We start from the raw sequence: 26695 nt of genomic DNA on the forward strand, positions 1-26695 counted from the left end.
GATACTGGGCTGGATGGACCTTTGGTTTGACCCAGTATGGCTGTTCTTATGTTCTAACCTAAATGAACCCAAAGTTATGGAGATAGATATGAGTCAAGGAAGCCAGCAGAGTATCAGAAACCTGGAAAAATCTCTGACTGGATGGTCTCAGGCGTTTGGTCACAAGCTGAGGTGGTTCAAAAGTTTTGGATTTTTTTTAAAGCAGAATTTTTTTTTATTGTTTCTTTAAACAATCAAACACAGCAGGCAGCAAATATTTGGCCACACGCTTCTGAAGCCCCAAACCATATTCAGGTTTTGGCAGACTAATTTCAGCTTTTCAATTAAAAAAACCACAACAAATTTTGAAGGAAAGCAGACATTGTCTGTGATTTTTTTTTCTGCTTTTTAAAAATCCCTAGTTTTCAATCCAAAAAAAGTTTTGACGGCTCATATTTGTCCAACCCTTTTAATGAGCTTTAGTGCCTTTTAGCACTAGCTGATGCTGAGAGCCAGTGAGACCTTGTTTTAAAAAAAAAAAAAAAAAAAAAAAAGTTTTTTCTCAAAACTAGGTTTGTGCCGAGATGTAGAAGGTTTATTTTTCCCAGGACCGCCTCGGGGGGCGGGGGGGAGTGGGGCAATTTGCCCCAGGCCCCGCAGGGGCCCCCACGAGAATATAGTATTGCACTTTTTTTTTATGGAAGGGGCCCCTGAAATTGCTTTGCCCTAGGACTCCTGAATCCTCTGAGCGGCCCTGTCTGCAGCACACGCTCACCCGAACAGAGCTGCTGTCACCCAACCTGCAGGCTCTAGCTCATTCTGGGAGTTGTTGTCCCCAGCTTGCTTGGAGGGAGGAGGTAAACTACAACTCCCTATTGGGAGTGAGCCAAGCAACATTTTGAGGGTGGGGTTGTTCTTTAAACAAGCAGGTGGCAATGGCTGCATGCATGAGAAGGTGCAGCTTAGGGGTGTCCAAGCCCTCCAAGGGGAGGGCAGCACTGCATAGAAGGACCCAGAATTGTAGCCTTACTGCCTAGAGGGGGGAAGGAGGTACGGCAGGGGCAGAGTGGGCGGCAAGGCAGGTCTCTGGGAAGAAGTGGGACTGGGGGCGAGGGGCAGTTGGGAGGCTTGACACCACCCTGCATCATGCAGCAAAGTGACCTGTGGAGCTGTTTAGAGTCCTGCAAATCCATGGATATCTGATGTGGACACCCGCAGACCATTTTTGTGGATCACGGATACACCTTTTTGTATCCGTGCAAGGCTTTATTGATTGCTTGAACAGATGAAATGGGGTAGGAGTGGGAGTGAATCCCAAGAGGACTGGGAAATGGGAGATGCTGTATTTCCTTCAGTACAGAAAGAAGGAAAAACATAAGTAAGAGGGATTAAAAAACAAAGAAAGCAAAGGGCAGCAATAAAGGGTTCTGAAGTTCAGCATGTTTTCCCACTCAATGATACTGAATGCCAAAATAAGATACTAAAGAAGTTTCGTTACTACATAAACATGATATTCTACCTGGGACCAAATCCTGCGCTGATGTAAATCAAGTGCCACTATATGGATTTATACCAGTTGAGGATTTGGCCTCAATCTTTGTGGAAAGTCTTTTAGTTGACATCTCTTATTAGCTCCAGATTGGTGGTGACATGTAGTTATAAACAGAAAATTAATTCAGTCCTCTCCAAAGCATGAGTTTAACACCCCTAAACTAATATGAAAAATGTTTCTTTAATTATATTAAAATGTATTTAACTGTTAACTTGCCCCATGACTAAACTATTCAGTTCTTACCTCAGATGTACTGAACTAAAATGACTTCCCCCTCCTTCTCTTTCAGATGCTCAAAGACCAATACCTTGGCTACAGGAAAACCTTTCTGGGAGATGCTATGGATGTGTTTGAGGCAAGACGAGCAGAAGCTAAGAAATGGCAGAGTGCCCCACGTGTTATTACGGGACCAACCCCTTTCAGCAACATACCAAATGCAGCAGCCGTTGCCATGGCTGCCACACTTTCTCAGCAGCAACAGCCTGCTACAGGTCTGAATGCATTCAAGTTATAGATTACTAGTGTTACAACAATAGTCAATTTGTGTACATTTTTATATAAGGTCTTCCTTTGTGTTAGCTTAAAAATAAAAAAATTGTAAGTTATCAATACATAGCTAATAAAAAATGCAGGGTAGACTTAGCAATAATTATATACCAGATAGATATTTAATCTTGTGAATTTATTTGTATTAGTGATATTTACTGTATTCGTCTAATTACCCCTTGGAATGTGAGTCTTCATTCTTAAATGACATCTCTGAATATGAGTAATATAGCATCTTTCCAAAATTGTGTGATTGTATAGTAAATGATTTTCAAATTGGGGAGAGGGAGGATTGAATCCAAATGCATATTACATTTTTCTTATGTGAAATGAATGATGCATTTTTTACATAGCACTTTGAAATTGTAAATTGAATCATGCTACAAAACAGAGGATAGTGGAGCTTAAGTATGTAGAGTAGAGGGAAAGAATGCTTGGCCCATTGTTTCTTGTTTTTCTAATTTCTTTGGAAAGATGGTACTGAAACAGTTGTTAACAGGCCATTTGCTGTTGTGGCTGAACAAGAACAGAAAAAGTGTGTGTGAAACACATCAGGGGTGTGTGTTTTGGCCCAATGTACATATGAGGTGAGGTGACTGGACAGGAAAGGAAGCCATTTAGGCTGTATTAGATGACATTGTCAAAATGTACTCCTAGTCATATTAACCAAAATTTTCAAAGCTGGGTGCCTGAAGATAGGCATCTTGATAGAAGTGGCCTGATTTTTTTCAAAGGGACTGTGCATCTCACATTGTCACCCTTGAAAAATCCAACCATGTTAATGGCAGACGCACAGTCCTTTGAAAAAATCATGCACTTTTGTTAAGGAGTCTGAACATAGATTTAGGAGCTGAATTTCAGACACCCAGTTTGCAAATTTGGGGTATACCTTTATTTTACCATTTGATTTCCTCCTGAAATGTTCTTTATCCTAGATGTGCTAATCACCTCACCATCTTTACCCCTCTCTGCACTCCACATTTGCTTTCTTTGCCCACAGTGCGTTCAGTGCTGGCACCTGGCCAACCAAAGGAATATATGGTTTTGCCAGAGAGTCATTCAAAAATCATCTGTAGGGATTGCTCTCAAGTAATGAGGCACGCCCTCCCTTATCTATGTAGGTAGAAAGCTCTATATACTTCCAGCCCTGGCCTCTATGAAGAATGAGGAACCATGTCCAATTACACGTGAACCAGAATACATGGATCACAACAAAAGGGAAATAATGAGAAATATAGATTATATCTAAATCTCAACTGTAATCCACTAAGAGTGTTTCTACAGGTGGCTATAACTAAAAATTGTGGAATTATTCTCTAGATGCATTGACATATACAGTAAACTTTTTTAAAGCATGTAACAATCTGAAATGACTTCCAGTCCTCTCATGTTTTTTTTATATAGAGGGATGTGTGGTTTGTGCAGCCCTAATAGTTACCAAAAACTGCACCTCTCCACTCACCTTTTTCTTGTCTTTTAAAATCCTTTCATTAGTCATTTATAGGATTGATTGTCACACTACTTAAGATGTCCTAATCATGTGTCCTCATTACCCCTGGTGAGGGGTTTGAAGTTCCTTTCTTGGCTTCAGAGACAAAAGAACTACAAGTTGAGCTATCACATCAGTAAAGTAATGTCATTGTTAGAACTTTTTCAGTATGAATGTCCTTTCAGCAGTATGGGTGAGAGAATTGAAAAGTTGAGCTATTCCAACCTCTATAGGACAAGGCAGTTTGTATCTTGAGGTACCCTCAATAATTTTTTTGCACTTAGTAATAAAGTCTCTGCTCATATTTTATTGGGTATCTCAGAAGTGCCAACAAGTATGCCAACTATAGATGTGATCATGGTCTCTGATGCAGATTGACTCAAGCAATCAACCTTTATCATGTATGCCACAAAAAAGAATAGGTGGCAGTGACATTAGGTTACCACTAATGGAGTCAGACTATTACCAAATGCACGCATTCAGTCTCCCCATGAAACACACAGGGCCGGTGCAACCATTTAGGCGACCTAGGCAGTCGCCTAGGGCGCTAGAATTTGGGGGGCACCATTTTCTTCGGCAGCTACCGAAGCGGCTGGATCTTCGGCCTGCCCGGTCACCGCCAGCATTTAGGCAGAGGGACCTGGGCAGGGGAGCACGGGGAAGGCCGCCTGCAGCAAGTAAGGGGAGGGCAGCACGCAGGGGAACTCCCCACCCCGGCTCACCCCTGTCCCACCTCCTCCCTGAGCATGCTGTGGCTGCTTTACTTCTCCCACCTCCCAGACTTGCGGCGCCAATCAGCTTAGGCACTGCAAACCTGGGAGGTGGGAGAAGTGAAGCAGCAACGGCGTGCCCAAGGTGCTCGTGCGCGAAGCAGGGGTGAGCTGGGGCGGGGGGCTGATGCAGGGGGGTGCCTCAGGGTGGAGGGTGGGGAGCTGCTGCAGGGGCGGGACACCTCAGGGTGGGGACATGGGGGTGGGAGGGCGCAAAGTGGAAGTTTTGCCAGGGCGCGAAACATCCTTGCACCAGCCCTGAAAACACACTATAGAGGACTTGGCTGTAAGCAGCTGAAGTAAATAGATGTTTGGACCACTGTCTATTTAGCAGAGGAAAAGATATCCATTTGGCTTTCTACTGCAATAAAGTTCCAATCTTGCAAAGACTTAAAGCATTCACTTAAATATTTGCAAGATCAGGAATATAAGGGATGAGAGAAGGGCAGGACAAGTGTTTGACTGTATGTGTGTGAGAGAGAGATACCTAATCTACTGTTCTTCCCCACGATCTCTTCACAGACTTTTCTAAAACAAGAAAATTAATCTGGGCCTTTGAAGTTTGGCTAAAAAAATAATTAACACACAGTACTCTAAATGTCAAGAATAAGGACTTGTGTCTAAAAATATATTTGATGTTTACATGGTATAAGGCTATTCCTTAAAGTTAATTCAGATTTAGCAAGCTACTCCTCTTTCTCTGAAGGAAGGCAGAGACCGTAATTTATTTTTAGTTCACATTCGGAAGTCAAGGGTTTAGCGTTAATAAAACTATGCTTTAGCCATGTCTGAACTAAACTTTTCTCTTAATTTCACACTGTTACTCTTAGTGCAGCATTACTGTTGGTGGAATGCTGGTTGTGCTAGTTAGATAAGCAGCAAGCGCTTTTACTACCCTCTCATTTAGACCTGCAATGAGCAGTCTTTAACAACATGGTAGTTAAAATGCCAGCAAGCAGTCTACTCTTAGTGCCTCTGGTGGCAGTAGAAATTGTGAATAACACTAAGGGAAAATAAAAAGCCTAGTGTCATTACAGCCTTACATGCAATAGGATGGAACCAGTTTAACTTTCTGCTAGTAAGGCTAAGTTAGCTTAACCAAAGGAATACTTTCCTTCATCCCCCCAGAACATTTAATTATTCTTGATTTAGCTGGGGAGGGACTAAAGTCAAAGCATGATTAAGATATTAGCTGTGTTTTGACTTCTCAATATGAAATTTAAGTGAGAACGGGATACTTTATTAAAATCTTTACAGCACTTAAAACTTTATTGTATAATTTGACCTTGACATAGGTAAAATTTCAGTGTATTACTCTCAGAATGAAATTTGAATTGTGACACTAAACTTGGTCTTGTGTTTGAACCAATGATGTGATGAACTCTGTAAAATGTCACATAAATTTAAACTATGGTATCACTTTGGTAGGGAATCTTGTTGACCTGTTGTCTAACTGGGTTCTTAGTAGTGAGTCTTTATTTATTAAACTAAAAATGCTCTACAGGGCAAAAAAAAGCAGGTTTTAAAATATTATTAAAATTGTTTTAAGGATTTGTCTCATAACTTATAATAGCCAAAGGTAACAATGTTTGCTGGTACTTTTGGCATGGAGGATCTTTATCACTAGTCTTTTGCTATTGAAAATTATGTATGTTTACCTAAGAGGTTTATAAATTATGACAATGCCTTCAGAATTTTATGGTACAAAATGAACAAATATATCACAGGTCTGTTCAATGAAAAGCTTGTCAGCTTTTGGAATGAAATCCTGTTTTATATAACTTGAATATAAGTGTTTTAAAATAATACTGTTTTACTGATCTAAAAAGCATGTTACATTTAAAAAACAAGCATGTCTTGGAGGACTCTGGTGTCTTCATTCTATTCTAAGGTCTTCCACCAACAGTGCCTCCTATTAAGGTAGAAAATTGATGCACTCTCTTTAAATGAGAAGGAACTGGACACATTTTTCTGTGTTTTTTTTTTGTTTTTTTTTTTTTTTAGTTTTAGCGGTCTAACTGACATTTGGGGTTTTTTTTTGTTTTTGTTTGTTGTTTTTAAATTTCCTTTGTACTGACAACATTTCTAAAGGAGCTGCTAGGTAGATATTTCAATATTTAAAATAAACTGGATGTAAACAAATTAGTTTGAGATTAATCCATCACTTTTATTGTAGAAAAATACTTCAAGGGCCTTAGCTGGTATGAAATACAGTGCATACTTCTCACTTGGAACAATGATAGAACTTGGCTTCCCAAATAGCTACTTATTCGCAGACTGCAAATTCACAGCTTTAGTTGCCCTTATAAATTTTAGCTTAACACTACTTTGAGTAGGCAGACCTCATTCTGCATTGGATCATTTAAGGGCTTAGTGTTTCTTGCAAAATTGTTACCACTTAATAAATACAATGCCTTCTACTTAATTCAAACACTAGTTGATTCTCAATTTGACTGTCTCAGTCTCAAGAACCAAATAATTTGTATTCAAAATACTAGCACTAGCTTTTTTTTATTTTAAATTGCTTTAGATGAAAATTGCTGGTTATAGAAACTTTATCAAGTAAGGCAAAAATTCTGGATAAGAACCAAAAGGATAACAAAAAAAATAAAAGGACTACAAGATCTTACTTGTTCCCACATTGTTGGCGAAAACATTACCATGTACATTGCATTCTGTGCTATGTATGCCTATGACCATATGGCTTACAGTATTGCCTTTTTAAATTATAAGAATGTACTTCACTTGGGTTAAGAGGTTGGCACTGTATTTTATCTTGACAACCCCTTCAACTTTCTAACTAATGCACTGACTGTTTGTTTGAAAAAGACAGGAATATGAAGATTGTACTGTGAAAACTGTTGAATCATTTTCATAAATTATTTATCAGCGTTAAGGACTTTTAGATTTTTGTAATGTGTTAGTAACAGGCGGGGCAAGCAAGGTGATTCTATTCTCCACAAGAAAAACAAACTAAGGCTTTAAATTTAAGCTTGGCAGACTGAAAATGGGTTTCTGACAATCCTGCATTTTAGTGTGAACGTGCAGGGTAATTGCTGTCTCTAAAAATTTTTAAATGATGGGACAAACTTCTGAATTTGAAATTTTGAATGTATCTAATTAGTTAAGGTACACAAAATTGTGCCTTTGTAAATGTTTATTTAAACAGGTGGTTGGAATGGTGTAATGTAGCAAAGCTTAACAGAACTCAGTTATTATTTTGTGTGGAAAAAGTTTGAATTGTCATGTTGTGTAATTGACTTGCTTTAAAATGAACAATAAATTTAATAAAATAAAGTCATTGTCTTGTTTTTTATCTACTTAATGTTTGTTTAAATATGAAAAAATACTCATGAGTAGCTTTGAAGGTTTCTAATTATTAAATATATTGGCTATTGGTAACACGATGGTTTTTAGTCTTGTTACTGTCAGTTCTCTCTTAATTGGAATTTGATACTAACTATTAAAGTTAGATTTTTAAAAAGATTCTCCTGCTTTCAACAGAATGTGTGTCAAAGTAGTGTCACATTTAAGTGTAGTTCTTAAAAGATTTTAATAAATTATTAAAATAGTTTTATAAGGTTAGACTGAATTTATAACAAAAATACTTCACTATGTATTTTAACTAGCTAGTTTTAAGTAGTTTCACCTTACATTGTGTTCAGTATTTTCTTAGATTTACCAGGTGGACATAGAGGCAGTTTGGGGAAGAATTTTGAAGAGGTAAAGTTTTGGGGATTTTAATGGAATTTGTTAAAAGCAATAATGTTTACTTCTATCAAATAATTACATAAAGGATCTCTTTATCATGAAAGAGTAAGGCAAGTTTGTTTTCATTTTTTTTTTTTTATACCAGGGCCACAGCCATCTCTGGGAGTTAGTTTTGGAACGCCATTCGGCTCAGGTATTGGCACTGGCTTGCAATCAAGTGGCTTAGGTTCTTCAAACCTTGGAGGTACACTTTAACTTTTCTAATGTTTCATTGAATTATTATACAATACATCTGAATTTATTACAAACTTTAAACTTCACTAAGAGGATGATCTGTTTCAGAAGTAAATCTTCAGTTTGGCAAAAGTAAGGCACTTGTAGGGAAAAAGTCATCTGCATTGTAGAGCGAGAGTAAGATAAGCCACAAAGGTTAAATCTAGTGTTGACATTTTTAGTGAACCCAAAGAGGCAAGAGAGATGGGCATAAGATAAGCATGTCGGGGTTGCATTTTTGAAACCAGGAAAGTACCAATTGCTTTGTAACTAGGACTTGAATTTATTTATAGTTTACTAAAGGCTTTAAAAGTAGGTACCCACAGTCTTAAAGACAATCACATTTTATTTGGATTTGAAACAGCCAGAAGAATTTGTTAACCTAATTAAGAAATTTCTTCTGTGTACAATTGAGCTCTAACTGTTAGAACACATTTCACTTTGTTTAGCAGTTCAAGGATTTAATAAGAAACTGTACTGGAAAACTATCTAATTTGCACTTGTTCAGGGAACCTGTTTGTCAAAGCATAATTAATTATGTTCTGCCACATAGCTTTCCAGTACAGAATCCAGTTCTGTAAAATGTTTGCCTCTTAATGCTGTGATCCAAAATCCTTTTTGTCAAGTTATTCAACCTCACAACTTCTGAAAATGAGGAAAATTCTCTTTTGTTTAAATCAAATATTTTTTGACCAACTGGAGGGAGTAGGTAGGAGAACCTTCAGGAGAGGAGCAGTGCCTTGAAGAGCAGATAGAGAGGTAAAAAAGATAATTTAAAATTTAATGACTATTGCTTTCTCAGTTGAAACATAGGATTATTATCAGCAGGTGAACTGAAAAGTGACTATCAACATGTAAACTTCACAGAACTATATAGATATTAAAATTCACTTGCTGTTAATGTTGTGTGGTGCAGTGTATTTACAGTAGTTTGAGATCATGTTAAATGACTCATCATTTTAAAGATTAACTACTTTACTTATCTTTGGAATTAGTTACATTATTATAAATTCCAGAATGGTCCTCATCAGCCAAATTGTAAATTTGACTATCTGGGGAAGTAGATTTTGTGTGTACCGATAACAGGAAAAATTACTAATCTTCATGGGTGGACTAAAAGAAGTATATACTTGTTTGATAGCCCCATAGCATGTTGCATGCTGTGCAAACACAAAGGGAAGGCCTGGTCCCTCCCTCAAAGACGTTGTAAACTACAGCTTGTTTCAGATACTCTTTTAGAAATTTTGCTGATGCAAGTTACACAAACTTGGTCCTAGCGAGTAAATAAGAGCTAACTACTGGCTAGATCTTGAAGCCTAAATTTTAAGCTTTCTTTAGTAGCCTTTGCTTAAGAAGGCAATTTCTTAACTTTTTGCCATAATTTTATATTATCTTGTAAAAACCTTAACTCCTTTTGTTTGGGTTTGTCATTTATTCTGCAATGTACGGACTTAAGACACATGGTGAAGAGTAATTTAACAAAGAGAACTTAATACAGCAGGGGGAAGAGAGAGAAAAAAACATCCAGAAATGGGGCTCCTAGAAACAAATGGATAAAGTGAATACTTCAAGGATTCAGAAAATTAAATACTTAAATCAAGTGGTGTAATCATAATCAGTTATTAGACACACATTCTCCAAATTATATTCTTCGCTTGCAAAATTTCTTACTGGTCATATTCACAAGTTACAGTCTTAACAGTTGCATTTATAGTTAGCATTCTTGGAGTGTAGATGTCTGCTCTTTCATTAATTAAAACAACATTCCTGTACTAATGGTACTAACACCTATCTGATAATCCATTTATAATCAGATTGGGCAAAAAATGGGAATTGTTTCTCCCCTGAGCAACCTTACACTCATACAATATGTGGCATTGTTCACCTGTAAAATAGAGAGATTTCTCTGATACAAAGGCAAAGTCCTCTTCTCTATAGAATCAATATTTTGGAACCATACATGTCCTGAATTACTACAATTATAAACCTAAAAATTCATATTTGTAAATTAAGACTAGTAGATTTTACAGTTCTGCTAAAATGTGAATATTTTTCATACCCTTATTTTCAAGCTTTAGTTAAAAAGCTATCCTTTAACAAGTTTGAACACTGTTCTCTCTTTAAAAGTATCAGTTAAGCCACTGAATGTATTTTTATCTTTTCTATCCCATAGTCTCTTCCTCAACATCAAATGTGTGCTTACTTTTCCTTGTATATGTTAATAGTCACCAGTATTTTAAAAAATCTTACATTCTAAGCAAATTTTGAATGGTTTAGTCTCAAATATAAACATCTCAGAACTACTAAATCAAATTGTTCCTTGAGATTACAGAACTATAGAGTAAAAGATGGCTGCCCTTTTTCTGTGGGATGTATTTGAGTAGTTTCTGATGAAATCCTGTTTCATACACACTTAATAGTTATAAGGTTATCAGAGCCAGGTGACCAAACTAATTCATGTATTTGTTTTCTGTTACAGTGATCTCTACCGCTAAGAGTGCCAGATACTTTATTATCTTAATTATTGGAGATTTTTACCTCATACTTTTCATTTCATCTAAGTCTTGTCTACACAAGGAAGTTGCAATTAAAGTGTGGCTTATTTTGACTTAGCTTAAACTGATCCTAATCGGTTTAAGCTGAATTGAAGAAGCAGGGTTTAAACCAAATTAAAGGTGTCCATGCAGCCTTGCACCCATTTAACTAAATTGGGTTTTAAATAATACCTTTAGTTAAGTGGGGCAATTTTTTATCGTGTAGACAAGTCCTGGGGTTACTGGAGCTAGAATTCCTAGCCTATTCATGTAATTGAAGTCAGAATTGCTTAGGTTTTATAACCTATTGGTGGTGGAGTGACATGTCATTGAACTCATCCTCTTTTTGTATTTAATAGAATAATGTGACTATGACTACAGACATTTCCATTTAATTGCAGTAATTCATAGCTTAATGCTTATCATTCAGTATCTGATTTTTAAATAAACTACTAATAGTTTTCTATGATTCTCAAACACTTTTTCTGTTGAGTATTGCTGGGGTGGGTGGAGGGGTTGTTTTTTGCAGAATTCCTTTAGTGCTGCATTTAGAGCAGGACGCTTTGAGTAGTGAAACAGATTTACTAAAATAATTCTTAGGATTAAATATGCTTTTAAATTATTGTCTGAAAACTATACATTTAAAACTTGCAGTGTTCTGTTACAGCTTTTTATGTTGTTGCATGTCTTTACTACTCTTCCACTAGGATTTGGAAGTAGCTCTGCTTTTGGAAGCACTGCCACAGGCGCACCATCATTTGGATTTGGAACTACTAAACCCTCAGGAAGTCTTAGTGCAGGTTTGCTTTTATCTGAATTCAAATTTGTCTTAAAAGTACAAATGCATAATCCAACTGCTGGTTTCACTTTAAAAAAACTAATTGAAAACAAGATCATGTATATGCTTAAAGTTGGCTTTTCAATAAAACTCTTGAAAAATGTTATTTTAACTAAAATATTTAAACTATTTAAAATATTTAAACTAAATTGATTATTTTAGAGGGGGAAAAATCAACCCCTAAATATTCCTTTTTGGCTGCTGTCTCCCTAAAAGGGAACTACTGATTTCAGTAAATGATGGCTCCAGTTTACTAATAATTTACAGTTTAAAAAAAAAATCACATCAGATGTAGTTTGAGGCACAGAAGACACAAGCTTGCTATTTGAATACAAGGAAAAGATAGACTTTTTACGGTTATTTTAAGTTTTGTTGTTTTCTAAAATGTGTTCTGCTTAATTCACCAATAGTTAGATGCTCTTATTTTTTTAGTAAGAATTTACCTTACAATAACTAAACATTAAGGATACCTTTGTAAAACTAAATACCTACATTTTATATGCAAAAGGCAAATTATATATGCAATTGTCAGTTTGTATGTTCATAATTCCTATATATAAATTAAGGATTTTATTTTGAAAACTTGTCTCATTCTGAGCCCTCTCATATAGTTCAACATTTGAATGCATTTTTTATTTCATACCTCTGTCAGTTTGGCAACTTCCTGCTTATTACTCATTTCATTCTTAATCTTTTGTTAGTGATAAAATAGATGTAGAATCTTGGACCCATTACTCTCAAACTTTGGGTATTGAAATCTGACTCTTTCATTTGGCACCCATGTCTAATTTCTAATTAGCTTTAGTATTAGAACATATGTTTATCATAGCTTGTGCTTTCTAGAAAATTAGAATAGATGTCTGCCTTCCAGGATTGGTTTGATATTTACTTTTGTTTTTCTAATTACAACTGTTTCTAAAAAAACAAGGGTTTTCAGTAGTGCTGAAATAATGTTGCTGATTTTTCCTGTGGACTCCTCTGGCTCATATTAATTTATGTATTACATCAAATAAGGACGCATTAATTTTGGCCCTCTAGTGTGTAGCATCGACGCTTTTTCTTAGTTTAGGATGATTCTTCTTTCAAATGAGGCCTAAAGAATGCTTTAGTTTAAAACAGCACATTACAAAATGGAAATAAATATCTGCTTGATTTGGGTGGCTAATGCTCATGAATGCATAACATCCTGGTAAAATGCATGTCGTCTTTGTTAGTAAATCTGCATATTGCAAAACTGGAATGCTAGCATTCTTGCGTGTTTGGTAACAAATGCATATTTTATATAATGTTCAAATCTTTTTACTTTTATAATAATTAAATTTTCTTACAGGTGCCTGCTGCTTGAACTACATTAAGCCAAAAATAAGTTATTTGCCAATTTTTCATATATTAATGATAAAAATGTCAAGTTCTTCTTTGAATGATTGCACATGTGCATTCCACCCTAGGAGTGTACATGCCCCAAGCACAGTTGCTGGAAATGTTTCCCTCAGTGGTACCCGTTGGGGTGACTCAAGCATCCTCTGGTGCTGCACGCTTATAGTGCTGATATGAAGTGCCCAGCCAGCCCCATGCCCTTTCAGTTCCTTCTTACCACCTGTGATGGTCACTGGGACTGCTATCCTTGCTTTGGCAAATTCTCTGTGGTCTTCTTTTTCTTATATTTATACATAGTTCATAGACTCATAGAATTGTAGGACTAGAAGGGGTCTGCAGAGGTCTTCTAGTCCAGTCTACTGCACTCAAGGCAGGACTAAGTATTATCTAGACCATCATTGACATCCACTTTCCCCTTCCTAGATCCCAGGGACTGGTATGCTGCACTCGATTAAAGAGACGCCTTTTTACATATATCGATATACCAATATGTCATTAGGTTCCTCAGATTTGTAATGAACCCTCCCATTCGGCCTATCTGCAGCTACACGGATGTTTACAAAATGTCTGGCAGCACTGATAGCCTTCCTGAGGAGGTTAGGGGTGCAGGTCTAACCTTATCTAGACCACTGGCTAGTCAAGGCTGGTCCAGGGCTCCAGAAGTGTCCAGCATTCAGCTTATGCAGTCAACATTCAAGGCCCGAAACCTTCTGATAAATGAAGAGCAATCTATCCTTGCATTGGTGCAGAGGTTAGAGTTTATTGGAGTGGTGTTCGACTCTACTCAGGCCAGAGCCAACCTCCCAGAGGGTTGTTTCCAGACAATCCCATCCCTGATGATTCACCTCAGTGGTCATCCAGTCACAACAGCCCAAAATTGTCTGAGACTTTTAGGTCACATGGCCTTGTGCACATCTATGGTACAACAGGCAAGGCTGCACCTCACACCCCTCCAGACATGGCAGGCCTCAATGTACTCACCAAACCACTACCATCTGGACTTCGTACTCATAGTACCTCAGTGGGTCCTCATCTCCCTCAATTGGTGGTTGGATCTGTTCATTGTTTGTTGTACAGGTGTTCTCTTTATACGGCCTTTCGTCTCCGGAGGAATTTTCATTCCACATCAGTACCAGGGAACTCAGAGCAGTTTACCCTGGCCTGTCAGGCTTTCCTGCCACACGTTATGGCAGAAATTTGTATGTTCTTATGGCCGCACCGCAGCCATGTTTTATCTCAACAGGCAAGGAGGAGCTGGCTCTTCCCTCCTATGTCAGGAAGCGATTCAGCTATGGGAATTTTGCACAGGCCACTCAATCAGTCTTGTGGCCTCATACTTCTGGGAACGCAAAAAGACCTGACACATCACCTCAGCAGGACTTATCCAGTCACCACGACTGGTCCTTTCGCCAAGATGTGGCGAGGGACATTTTCCAGCAGTGGAGGACTCCTCAGATAGATCTGTTTGCAACCTGATACAACAGAAAGTGTCACCAGTTCTGCTCCCAGTGAGGTCACAGTCCAAGTTTTATCATGGATGCCTTTTTGATATCATGGACAGGACATCTTTATTATGCTTTTCCCTCTATCCTGCTCATGCACAGCGTACTGCTAAAGATGACCCAGGACCAGGTCCGAGTTCTTCTGATAGCCCCATCAACACTGATTCTCCACTCTGCTAGGCCTCTCAGTGATGACCCATCCTGCTTCTGTTACACCTGGACCTGATCTCTAAGGACAACAATCGGCTGCTCCCTTCACCTAACAGCCTGAAAGCTCCATGGCTAATCCCAGAGAGCAGACCTGCCCACAGCAAGTTCATTCAGGTCCTATTAGGTAGTAGAAAGAGCTCCACCAGGGATACTTACTTTTCAAAGTGGAAGCGGTCCTCTATCTGGGCATCCCAGTGCAGGGATTCACCCACACAGTCATCCTTACAAGAAATTCTTGAGTATCTATTATACCTGAAGCAGCAAGACTTAGCTATTTCCTCTGTCAAGATTCACCTTGCAGCAAAATCGGCTTTCACTATTGGGTAGATAACCGGTCAGTGTTTTCAAATGACATGTCTGTTTGATTCCTCAAGGGCCTACAAAGGTTATATCCTCAAGTAAGAGAGCTTGTTCTTCCCTGGGACCTGAACTTGATCTATCAAAGCTTATGGGACCACAGTTTGAATCTTGGGCAACTTGCTGTTTGTTATACGTCTCCTGGAAGATGGTTTTCTTAGTGGCCATCACTTCGGCCAGAAGGGTCTCAGATCTCCATGTTCTCACATCAGAAACCTCTGTACACAGTCTCCTTTAAGGATAAGGTGCATATATGTCCTCATCCAGTTTCCTCCAAAAGTGGTTTAGCAATTTCATAGCAATCAGGCAATCTACCTACCCTACCTATCTTCTACCCAAAGCCACATGTAAATAGAGAGGAACCACATCTCACTCATTGGATGTTAAGATGCTCTATGTCGCTTTCTACATAGAAAGGACTAAACTGTTCCAGTAATTTACCCAACTGTTTGTAGCTGTATCTATATGATGAAGAGTCTCCCAGTCTCGTCACAGACAGTTTCATCCTGAATTACCTCATACATTCATACTTGTTATGACCAGGCAGGTGTTCTCCCACTAGCTTACCTGACTGCTCATTCCACATGGTTGCAAGCATCAGCAACAGCTTCCAGTCACAGATCCCTACTCAGGATATTTGCAAAGTAGTGACCTGATCATTGGTGCACACATTCTCCTCCCATTATACCATCACTCAAGAGTCCAGGGATGATGCCAAATTTGGTGGAGCTGTCCTGCAGTTAGTATGTCCATGAATTCTGATCCCTCCACCATTCAACTGCTTTGGAGTCACCTAGAGTGGAATGCACATGTGCAATCACTCAAAGAAGAAAAAACAGTTATTAACTTTCTATAACTGTTGCTCTTCAACATACATTGTACATGTCCATTCCACGACCCACCCTCCTGCCCTTCTGCATTGGAGTTTTCCAGAAAGAGCAAACTGAGAGGGTGCAGAGTTGGCTGGGCACTTTATAATGGCACTATAGGTACATGGCACCAGAGGCATTCGAGCTGCCCAGGTGGGTACCACTGAGGAAAAACTTCCAGTGAGTGTGCTCGGGGCATGCACACACATGGAATGGGCATGTGCAACACATCTCACAAAAGCAACAGTTAACAGAAGGTTAGTAACCTTTTTTCCCATTGAATTACTACTAAGTGCAAAACTTGCTTAATCTTCATAAGCAACGTTGTTACTCTACTATTAAACATTTTTAAAATGAATGGTATAAAAGGCTTAAGGCATGCAGTACTTTAAAGTTTTGTGTTACAAAGCGGAAGTGTTCTCTAAAACCCTGATTCGACAAGGAACTGAAACATATGCCTAACTTTAAGTATGTGTTCAAAAGCATTACTGAACTGGGAGATCAATAAGGAAATGTTATGAATCACTTAAACCATACTGCAAATCTAAATAATATCATTTAAATTGAAGAGATGATGGAAATCAAATCTCCAGATAACTTTGATAGTGTATAAATTACATTAATCCTTGCCTGTGTAAAATGGCCTCTGGATTGAATGTGATTTTACAGTATAGATTTACTTTATGGAGTAACTAGGCTTGGATACACTTATTAAAAAAAATAATAGAATCTGTCATTTAAGTCAGTCCTTTTCCTCAGGCATTGTTTGCAGTACTTCAGCACTGAGACTATTGTTTTGTAGAACCTTGCAATTGTCCTAGGTAATGAGAATTTTATTTTGTTTCTGCAGCTTTTTCTTAAATTAGAATCGGGTGGTTTGGGTCTAGGGGAGCACGTATATGCCATTATTGCAGCTCTTGATTTAGACTTGACTCCTCTTCCCTAAGATGTTATCATCAATTTCGCTGCAAGGGAGAAGGGATGGCGGGGGAGGGGAGCATGGCGGCCACAGCCAATAACTCTGCAGGCCATGTGTTTGAGATCCTGATCTTGGGTTAATCCTTGTTCCTAAATCCCAGTCATCCAGTGCCCCTGCCAGCCAGCACACAGCACTCCAGGTCAGTACTGGGAAGAAGTCCATAGCACTGTCAGGCAATAATATAGGACCATTGAAGACTACCTCCATATTGGTTACCACCATGGCACTGAAGACTGGTATTGCCTCTCAAGGCAAGAATATCTAAACAGACGAATATTACTCCCAACACGAATCCCTTCTGTCCAAAGGAGACATTCAAAACTCATTCTCCTCTGGGACTGGAGGACTGTGCCCAAAGACAATGACACCAACTCAATTCTGGCTCAGTACTGAAAAGGTACAGGGCACCTTCTGTGCTTACTCATGACAATACTGGAAGCTATCAACATTGGCACTCCCCAATAGAAGCTTTAATTAATGGTTAAAGGTAGAAGCTAAGTCTCTGATGTGGAATGTGGTGCCAATGTCACTACGGTGGGCACTCATACACCCTCTGGTCTCTTGGTACTGAGTCCTCCTCAAGATCAGTGCCACTTCTTGAGAAAGTTCTCTTTTTCTCCTTCACTGGGGAACATCTTCATTCTGCCGTCTAGCAGTTCAGTCACGGAGACCTGGAGAAGGCCTTGCTCTACAAACCAGGAATGCTCACGTCAGAGCCTTGACTCATCCACCTCAGGCATGGCAGTGGTCTGATTAGTGTTACCAGAGGCAGGTGGATCCCTGTTGGTCCTATTGGGCATACTGAGGACCTCCATCTAGAGTATCCAGGAGCTGGTCTCCATCTTACCACTCAGTAAAACACAAGCCATGGTCCTTTTCTGTACCACACCTCCATCTGTAGACCAGGAGGAGAATAGCATTCACAGAGAAAGAGTCAGGTCCAGAGCCCTCTGAGCAACACCTTTCATCCACTGAGACATGTCTTATCTTCGCCCAGTGAAACACTCTTGTTTCCTTTATCAGTCCCAGGTGATTTTAGAGCCTTCCAAGGCTTGCTTTCTCATACAGCTGAGATCCTCAAAATAGAGACTTAATAATTGAAGAAGATGCTCCCAAGCTTTCGATATGCTGCATTCTTCTGCTGCTGCCAGAATAGCACTGTCAATTAATGAGGGCAATCTTAGAACCAGCTAAGACTCTATCAGGTGTCAACAGCTTTGCTTCATACTGCTTAAAGAATGGAAAAAGGAGTATCAGTTACCCCAAAAGGGACAATTTTATAACCACCCAGTTCCAGGTTCATTAATAGTTCTCTGTTTTGCCCACAAGAAATCTAAACCCTCCAAAAGTGAAGAACCAAATAAACATACCTTTTTGGAAGAAAGGCTTATTTGTCAGTGTCACCTCAGCTACGAATATGAACCTATCAAGTCGTCTTTGCAAAACCCTGTCCCACATCAGATAACTCCTGACGCTCCAGAAGAAGAGTTGAAAAACATCATTGCTGAAGGTCACCAGTGATGCCTTACACACCCTAAGGCCTCAGGGCCACACTTTGCTCATTGAGCATCCTGTGCTCAGCCCCAAAATGACAGGCCCTTTAAGATGCTAAGGCAGTCTCAATAGAAGACCCTTACTTACCCTAGCAACAGTCTTCTGAGTAACCACCCAGAAAGAAACCAAGGTCTCTCTCAGAGGAGCTAATCTTTCTTGGTCTTTGATCAGTCATAGTCTGCTTCCAGACTGCAGTATGACACAAGGGTTGAGAACCACAACAAAATCAGGCAAGAGCCATCCCCAGATCCTGCCTTCAGATGCTGGTTTGCTTTCTTCCATCAGGCTTGTACTGCAATTACAACTGACCAGTGGGTGCTGGAAGGGGTCCTCATATGGTGCCTCCATCCAGTTTGTTTCCTTGCCCCGTTATCCTTCCCCCTCCTTCATGAATCCTTCTTACAAAAAGCTAAAAAATGGCTTCCCTGCTTTTGCTTGTGAGCAAAGAGGAGGTACCTCTAGAGTACAGGGGAAGGGGTTTCTGCACTTGATATTTATTTCAAAACAAAAAGAGGTTCTTTGTCCTATCCTAGACTTGAGAGGACTAAACAACATATCCACTGTCTCAGTTTTAGGATAGGATGCTTACCTTCATCATCCCTTTCCTAGGCTCAGGACTGGTTTGTGGCTCTCAACCTCCAAGACTCATACTTCCATACTGCAATTCATGTAGTCTACAGGAAATATCTACAATTTGCAGTGAGTCCTAATCATTACCAATGGAATGTTCTACTGTTTGGTCTTTCCAGAGCAGCGACAGTTTTCACAAAGTGCCTGGGAATAGGGGCAGCACAGCTGAGGAGATGAGGCATTCACATCTACTCATATTAGATGATTGCTTGATGAAAGACAGGTCTCATCAGGAAGTCACCACAGCCTGGATCTATGTCCTTCGCCTTTTCAGACAGCTGGACCTCCATTGAGAATTTTATGAGAAACTCTCTCTTACCCCATCACAAACAGTAAAATTTACAGGTGCCTTAGTCAATTCCAAATCATTGAAGGCATATCTTCCAACAACAGAGTTCTGTCTGTCCAAATGATCATTACCAGTATCAAAACAAATCCATCAACTGCAAAAAGAAACTGCCTCAAACTTATTGCCACATATCAATTTGGCATGTATGGGGACACCACTAGCCAACTTTACCTATGCCCATTACAGAGTTGGCTAAAGTCTGTTTATAACCCCAGGAGAAATCAAATGGGTATGTAAGTTATGGTCCCTGCTCACATTTTATCAGAACTGAATGGAAGGTCGGACCTCAAGAGCATCTCACCCCTCCTCCTACAAAGATACTGATCACAGATGCATCAAGAACAGGTGGGGGCACGTCTTGGCCAACTCCATGTACAGGAACTTGGTCCCTGAAAAGTGTGACTCCACCCATATACGTTTTAGAATTATGAGCAGTCAGATTAGCATGCATTGCATTCATACCTATTTTACAGAATTCCATGATTCAGATTCTCAGACACAGTACCATCAGCAATACATTTATATAAAACAAGCAAAGAGGTTCTTGCTTATCACTCCTGTATCAGGAGGCAATGATAGTTAGGGACGTGGTGCCAACAGCGGATAACCCAAGTAACTCTTCATCTTCTAGGAGTTGGCAGTGAGTTGAGCAGACCTCCTAATCAGCCAATCCATTACCAACCAAAAATGATCTCTGATGTCAAATATCCCATTGGTGAAATACCCATTATAGACTTGTCATCAAACAGCACATAGCGTCCAGCCTTTTGCTGCAAGGAAGACATGAGCCCAGGATTCTAAGACACTTTTCGTGTACCATGGGATCAGAGACTCATGTTTTCACCCATTACTTTGATTATCAAATGATGTGCAAAATTCATACAAATCCCGATAGCTCAATATTGGCCGAGACAATTCAGGTTAACAGATCTCCTCAAGACATTATTCAGCAGCCAATACCACTTTCAGACCATCCAAACATATCACAGAATCAGGTCAAATACTAAATCCAGACCTGAAATGTTACATCTGACAGCCTGAATATTGGCTGGCTGAGTGCTATTGATTTACTGTTCTCTACAAGTACAGAAGATCCTACTGCAAAGCAGAAAGCATTCCCAAGTAAAATGTATTCCTGTAAATGGAAAAGATTTTCAATTTGGGCAGCCCCACGCAACCTTGACCTAATGGAGGCTCCTATACCTAAAGTCCTTGATTATACTTTGTATTTGACAACACTTCGGATTCTTAGTTCAGATATGGTCCACCTTACAGTGAGCTTAGCATGCCATTCTCCAGTACAGTCATGTTTATTTTCTCTCCATTGCCCCCCCTTTTTAAAGCGGTTACTATAGACTTACCTATTAGCTACAAAACATCTTCTGGTATGGTATTTTACTATAATTCCTACAAACCTAATGGAGATCCTCTCTCTGAATGCACTCCGCACTACCTTGCTGTCAAGGTGGCCTGTTTTGGTTGCCATTGCATCAACCAGGAAGATCAGTAAATAAGACCTTTCATGGCCAGCTCTCCTTACACAACATTAAACAGAGGTTAGATGGTGTTGAGACTTCCTCCCAAATGTATTCTCAAAGTTGTCAGACTTTCATTTGAATCAATATGTCAATCTTTCCATTTCTTTCCAAAAGCCATAGCATTCACAGGAGAAAGAAGTCAGTCCAGAGCCCTCTGAGCAACACCTTTCATCCACTGAGACATGTCATTATCTTCGCCCAGTGAAACACTCTTGTTTCCTTTATCAGTCCCAGGTGATTTTAGATTTTAGAATGCTATGGCTTTTGGAAAGAAAATGGAAAGATTGACATATTGATTCAAATGAAAGTCTGACAACTTTGAGAATACATTTGGGAGGAAGTCTCAACACCATCTAACCTCTGTTTAATGTTGTGTAAGGAGCCCAGGGTAGGGGGGAAGGGTTGAAAAGGAGGAAAGAAAAATCAACAACTTGGATGTTTCAAGAGCATTGTTATTATTTTGATAGGGCAGAGCCCTTTAGGCAGACTCCCCATAAGTAGCACTTTTAAGGGGGCACACCACTTCTTCCAGGAAGAGATCTAATGGATAACCAGTGTATTTCAGTCTCTCACATGACTGGTACACCTCTTCCTCTAAACATCACAGCTCATTTCACTCGCACACAGACTGCCTCTTCTGCATGCTTCAGAAGTATCCCTACATCTGAAATCTGCAAGACAGTTATTTGAGTGATCCCTTTCCTTTGTTACACTATGCCATGACCTGGTCACAAGATCAGATGACAAATCTGGCAGCAAAGTGTTTCAATCACCTTTTAATCAGTGGTAGTCAGAACTCCTCTATCTCACCTTCCAGATGGGGCACCTAAAGTGAGATCCACACACATATGTGAAGAAAGGCGGGTTACTTAATCTACTGTAACTGGAGTCTTTGTGGTGGTGTCATCCGTGTGCATCCCAGGACCTGCCTTCATCACCATTTTTAGGGTCCTTATTACCAGGGATTCTGAAGGAACTGAGGGATGGTTGTGGCTGCTTTGTCCATGGTGGTCTTGGATGGGGGCCACAAGGACATTGTACATTGCAGCGTGGCTCAACAGACATTGCTATTCAGAGATTGCAATATCATGCACAGGAATCATATGCTAGTCCTAGAGTGAGATCCACATGCATATTTCAAAGAACCATGGTTACTGTAAGGTATTCTTTTCTTAAAAGAAAGATCAGTTGTGTGCACAGTGAAGGTTTTTCCACCAAATCTGCAATTATAGCAAAAAGAGAGCTATAGGTTCATCTGATAGGGTTTGGCGTTTTTTTAATACATTTTGCATATGGCTTAATCCTTTTGGCAGAGTTAAATCAAACAAAAGTTTCACTGAATACATTATTAAAGTCTAATCATATTCATGGCATTTCCTTGATCATATTTCTAATTTGATATGAAAAAGCAGTTGAATTAGGGATTAGTACTTCTCTAATTCTTACTGTTCCATATATTCATAATTTTAAGGCCAGAAGGTTCATTATGATCACCTAGTCTGACCTCCTGCATAACAATTTCTGCATCAAGAAGCAGGTATATGAAATATTGCAGCATATGGAAATCTTCAAAATAAATCGTGAGTCAAGAGTGGTATCCCAAGAGCGAGGATCTGCATAGGCAGTAACTGACTTATCATAATGGGTTACAATCAAAGTGTAGGAAATGAGTTTTATTTGTGTAACTCTTGAAGAGGCCAGTATAGCATTTGTACCTATGTATGTTTCTATTTGGCATGAAGCACCCAGGTGATGGACAAAGGTCCTAATTGAAGTGTTCACACAGTTATTTATGCACAAGTCTTAAAGTGCTGTAGGATTCATTCCTTTAGTGTAAATAACTTGAAACTGAGTTTCATGATTCTTTATTTCTGATGTAAATAATTTTCAATAATAGAAGTGAGAGGACATCAATTTGTGTAGAACATAGATAACTTTGCGACTCAAATGAGGCATATTTTGGAAGTAAATTAGGATGTGTTTTTTCCAAACCTACAGATTTTTATAGCATTGTGGCAGTGATACTGAGTATGAATATGAAGATGTTTCATTTTATGACTCTCTTTGATACTTGTAACTAGTACTGGTTAAACTACTTGTTACAAATAATGCTCATTAAGGGGTTAGCTCCTTTTCTGCCTGTGAATAGCTTGTGAACCAATCCTAATTTCTGTTAATGTTTCAATTATTTGTGATCTGTAAATGATTTTTATCCTTTTCATGATTGTTAAATAGATTAATTCACATATTCGTTAACGTGACCAATCGCATGCTATCATCATCTCCCTGAAAGTTGTTAAACAGGAGAAGGATGAATAATAAACTTCTACTATGAATTGCGGTTACAAATCGTGCTAATCTTTCAGAAACTCTTAAGATTCTGTAACACTTCATAAATATCCAGCTATTGTCCAAATACCTATGCATAGCTAATGTGACCTCACAAATCTGAGTGAACAGCACTTGGTATTTTACTTGCTTATTATTGCAAGACAGTTAGTATTTGACCAGTTCTATTCTGTAAAATTCTTGAACAACATTTCTCGTGTTCACTTTCAGTCTAAAGGAAGATTGGTGGATTTCCTTTGTTTACTTTAGCAACATATTCTGAGCTATTCTTTGTTTTTTCCAAAGCTTGCTGTCTTTTGTGCACTAATTCAAAATGACTTTTTTAAATAGCTAAAACTTGGCATGGATGTTTAGTGTTTACTTATTTCACTTTAGGTTAGGACCTGTGTTGCACATATTAGGAAGACAATGTGGTCTTGTTAAGAGGGCACAAGACTGTTAGCTCTCTTCCAGATATGCCACTGATCTGCTGAGAGACCACAGGCCAGTCACTTCACCTGGTCTGTGCCTCTACTTCTCCCACCCTTTGTCTGGCTTGTCTAGGTAGATTGTAAACATGCAGAGACAGGGACAGACGTGCACAGTGCCTTGCAGAGTAGGGCCCCAATCTCAGCTGAAAACTCTAGATGCTACTGTAATACAGATGATAACAAAGGAAATAACTATTACCCTATAGGGTATAGTAACTTAGATGTTACAGTGCAAGCACTGTATGCCTCTGACTCAATGCAGCAAATCTAGAACAATGTATTAGGAATGTGACATAGTATTGTGGGTCCACTTGATATCTTCAGAGTAGTGTAATTACTAGTAATTCAATAAGTAACTATCCCTGGTAAATTGGAGTGAGGGCAAATCTGAAGTTATGATTTAACTGACTTCTGATTTTAAAATATTTTTCCTTCCCATACAAGGCTTTGGCAGCTCAACTACATCTGGGTTTAACTTCAGTAATCCTGGCATCACAGCATCGGCTGGCTTGACATTTGGGGTATCTAATCCTGCATCTACAGGTTTTGGGACAGGAGGGCAACTTCTTCAGCTGAAGAAACCTCCAGCTGGAAACAAGAGAGGAAAAAGATAGACACACTGTTGGGGAAAGGGGAAGTGAATCAGCTTTGTTCATCCTAAAAGTCTATTTTTCTAAATGGATGCAGTAATTAAATTGCATCCCAGGAGATTTATAAAATTTTGCTATGTTTCACTATTCTGGAATATGAAATGTAATCATATTGAACAACTATTTTCCTGTGAATAGAAACCCATCTATGTATTTTAATTTTGGTTCTAGTTTTAGAAATCTTCTATACTGCATTCTTAAAGAATCTTGTAAAATCATCTATTTAACCTAATGTAGCAGCAGAATATTTTTGTTAACAAGCTTTATACCATATGAATATATGCATATTTGGTTTTTTTGTACAGATAAATATATTCTAGTACAAATACTAGAGTTCATATCTTCTGTTCTTGGATATGGCCTTTAAATCTACTTCAGGGTGTTTCTTTGTGAATATGGATGTAAATATAAATATATATACAGTACAGTGCACACATTTGTGTGCATGTATTTGTATATATAATAAAAACGTGAACTTGCCCATAGACAAAACTCTCCATGTTTCTTTGCTTTGTGTGTTCCCTTTTCCATGTTGTTTTAGGCTTCCACATCTTGATGCTCATAGGAATATCGAATAGTCCCAGGCTGTAATATTTTTGCAGCTTGTTTTTTAAAGACGAGCTGAAATACTGTTCACTATTGTATAGTTCTGGCAAATAGTGTTTAATTGCCTGTTTGTCCTCAACATTTTCCTTTCTTCAGCTAGTAATCACTCCAAAGAGGAATCTGAGAGACTTTCAAACAAAGGTGTTGTCACAGCTGGTGTTGCCAAACAGATCTCTCCTGGGCGGCGCTTCATTCTGAGGCTGCTAGGTTTCCGGAGATTGCTTGGGGGCAGAGAGTTGTGAAGCCGGTGGTCTCTTCTCTCTGCAGGTGCTGGATGCAGACTGTGCCACTCTAGTGAAAATTGTATCTAACCATTCCAAACAGAGTTGATTCACACAGGGCTACTGGCATGACTCAAAAAAGAGTTGGTTACCTGCCCTTAACACCCGTTGCTGCTAAGGAATAAAGTAAAACAGTATACTTTGAGGGTAAGCTATTGTAACAGTAGAAATACTACAAGTCTTACAAGTGCGGCAAACTTCATGTTATGGCATCTTGGCACATTGGGCTGCATCTCCAGCTCAGACTGCTTTAAAACAGAAACAGCAGAAAAATCTCTTACGAGTGTATATGGAAGTTTGGAGATAAGTGTAGCTTTAATATAGAGGTGTTTTGTACATAATGTGCATCCAAGTGAATAGTCACATTCACTTTCACCAGGGCACCTTTTTTCTAAAACAGGTATTATGCATAATTTTCTAGTATGAAGTCAGTTGCTTTCAATTGTAAAAGTGTTGTCAAGTACTGTTTTGTATGTTCTGGAAGTAATGTCTGCATACAGCAATTACTGGCCTTTGACAAATGGGGTTTTCTGTTTGTGTTCAGAAATAAGCATATTAGTTTTGAACACAGAACTTTTCACTTTTGTACACTTGTATGTTACTGCATCTAAGAGATGAGCATTTTCTTTGGGAGGCAGTTAATAGTGTGTGCATTTTTGTTTTTTAAGGCAGAATTAAAAGCTTAAAAGTCCATTTCAACTTTAAACCTTTTCAAGGGTTTGCATTGGGCTGTAATCAAAAGCCTGATATTTGTATTTCTTTGTTACCAGCTTTTTTAAAAAAAGTTAAATTTAAAATGTTGAACCACTGGACTTTCTTGTATTGTATTAATTTGTGAAACTAATTTTTTTAAACTGTGTGCTGTCTTTGTCCACATGTGCAACCTACCATTGTGCAAAACAATAAAAGAAATGAATGCTGTGATCCTAGTCATAATTATTTGTCTGTTTGCAGAATCTGGTCCTGTCACCTTAGTTCTTTTGTATGTCATATTTAAAAAACTGCAAAATCATGTTGATTTATTTTGGCTAATGTATACTTGCTCTTATTAAAAATTGAGTTTTGATCTCTGAATTAAAATCTTAAGACTTTTGTCCATAATCCTTTATCTTCTCCTGCAGCATGTGAACCTAGATGATACTATACTGCGGCACCATGTGTGCTCTTGCCTTCTCATGAATGGGGGTTTTGCATTGTAAATTTAATTTCAAAACAAAGTGTTAATTTGCTTTGGGTACTATAGTCCATGGTCAGCAATAGTTTTGAAAGCTATAGAATTTTG

At 38.7% G+C, this 26695-nt stretch overlaps 1 protein-coding gene across 2 annotated transcripts in view; it reads left to right on the plus strand.

Moving 5' to 3' along the window:
• The window catches only part of NUP58 (nucleoporin 58), a 53598-nt gene extending 27261 nt beyond the window's left edge, over positions 1–26337 (plus strand). Inside the window, exons 13-16 of one of the 2 annotated variants that reach the window (XM_030562261.1) lie at positions 1821–2022; positions 8193–8291; positions 11562–11654; positions 13023–13372. In XM_030562261.1, coding sequence (XP_030418121.1) covers positions 1821–2022; positions 8193–8291; positions 11562–11654; positions 13023–13246 — 618 coding nt within the window. In that variant the 3' untranslated portion in view covers positions 13247–13372. Of the gene's footprint in view, positions 1–1820; positions 2023–8192; positions 8292–11561; positions 11655–13022; positions 13373–24320 lie in introns of those variants that run through there. The other variant, XM_030562268.1, reaches the window with a different exon arrangement.
• Positions 26338–26695: the final 358 nt, after the last annotated feature.

Source organism: Gopherus evgoodei, chromosome 1 (assembly GCF_007399415.2).
Source record: "Gopherus evgoodei ecotype Sinaloan lineage chromosome 1, rGopEvg1_v1.p, whole genome shotgun sequence".
In the NCBI taxonomy this organism is placed as follows: Eukaryota; Metazoa; Chordata; order Testudines; family Testudinidae; genus Gopherus; species Gopherus evgoodei.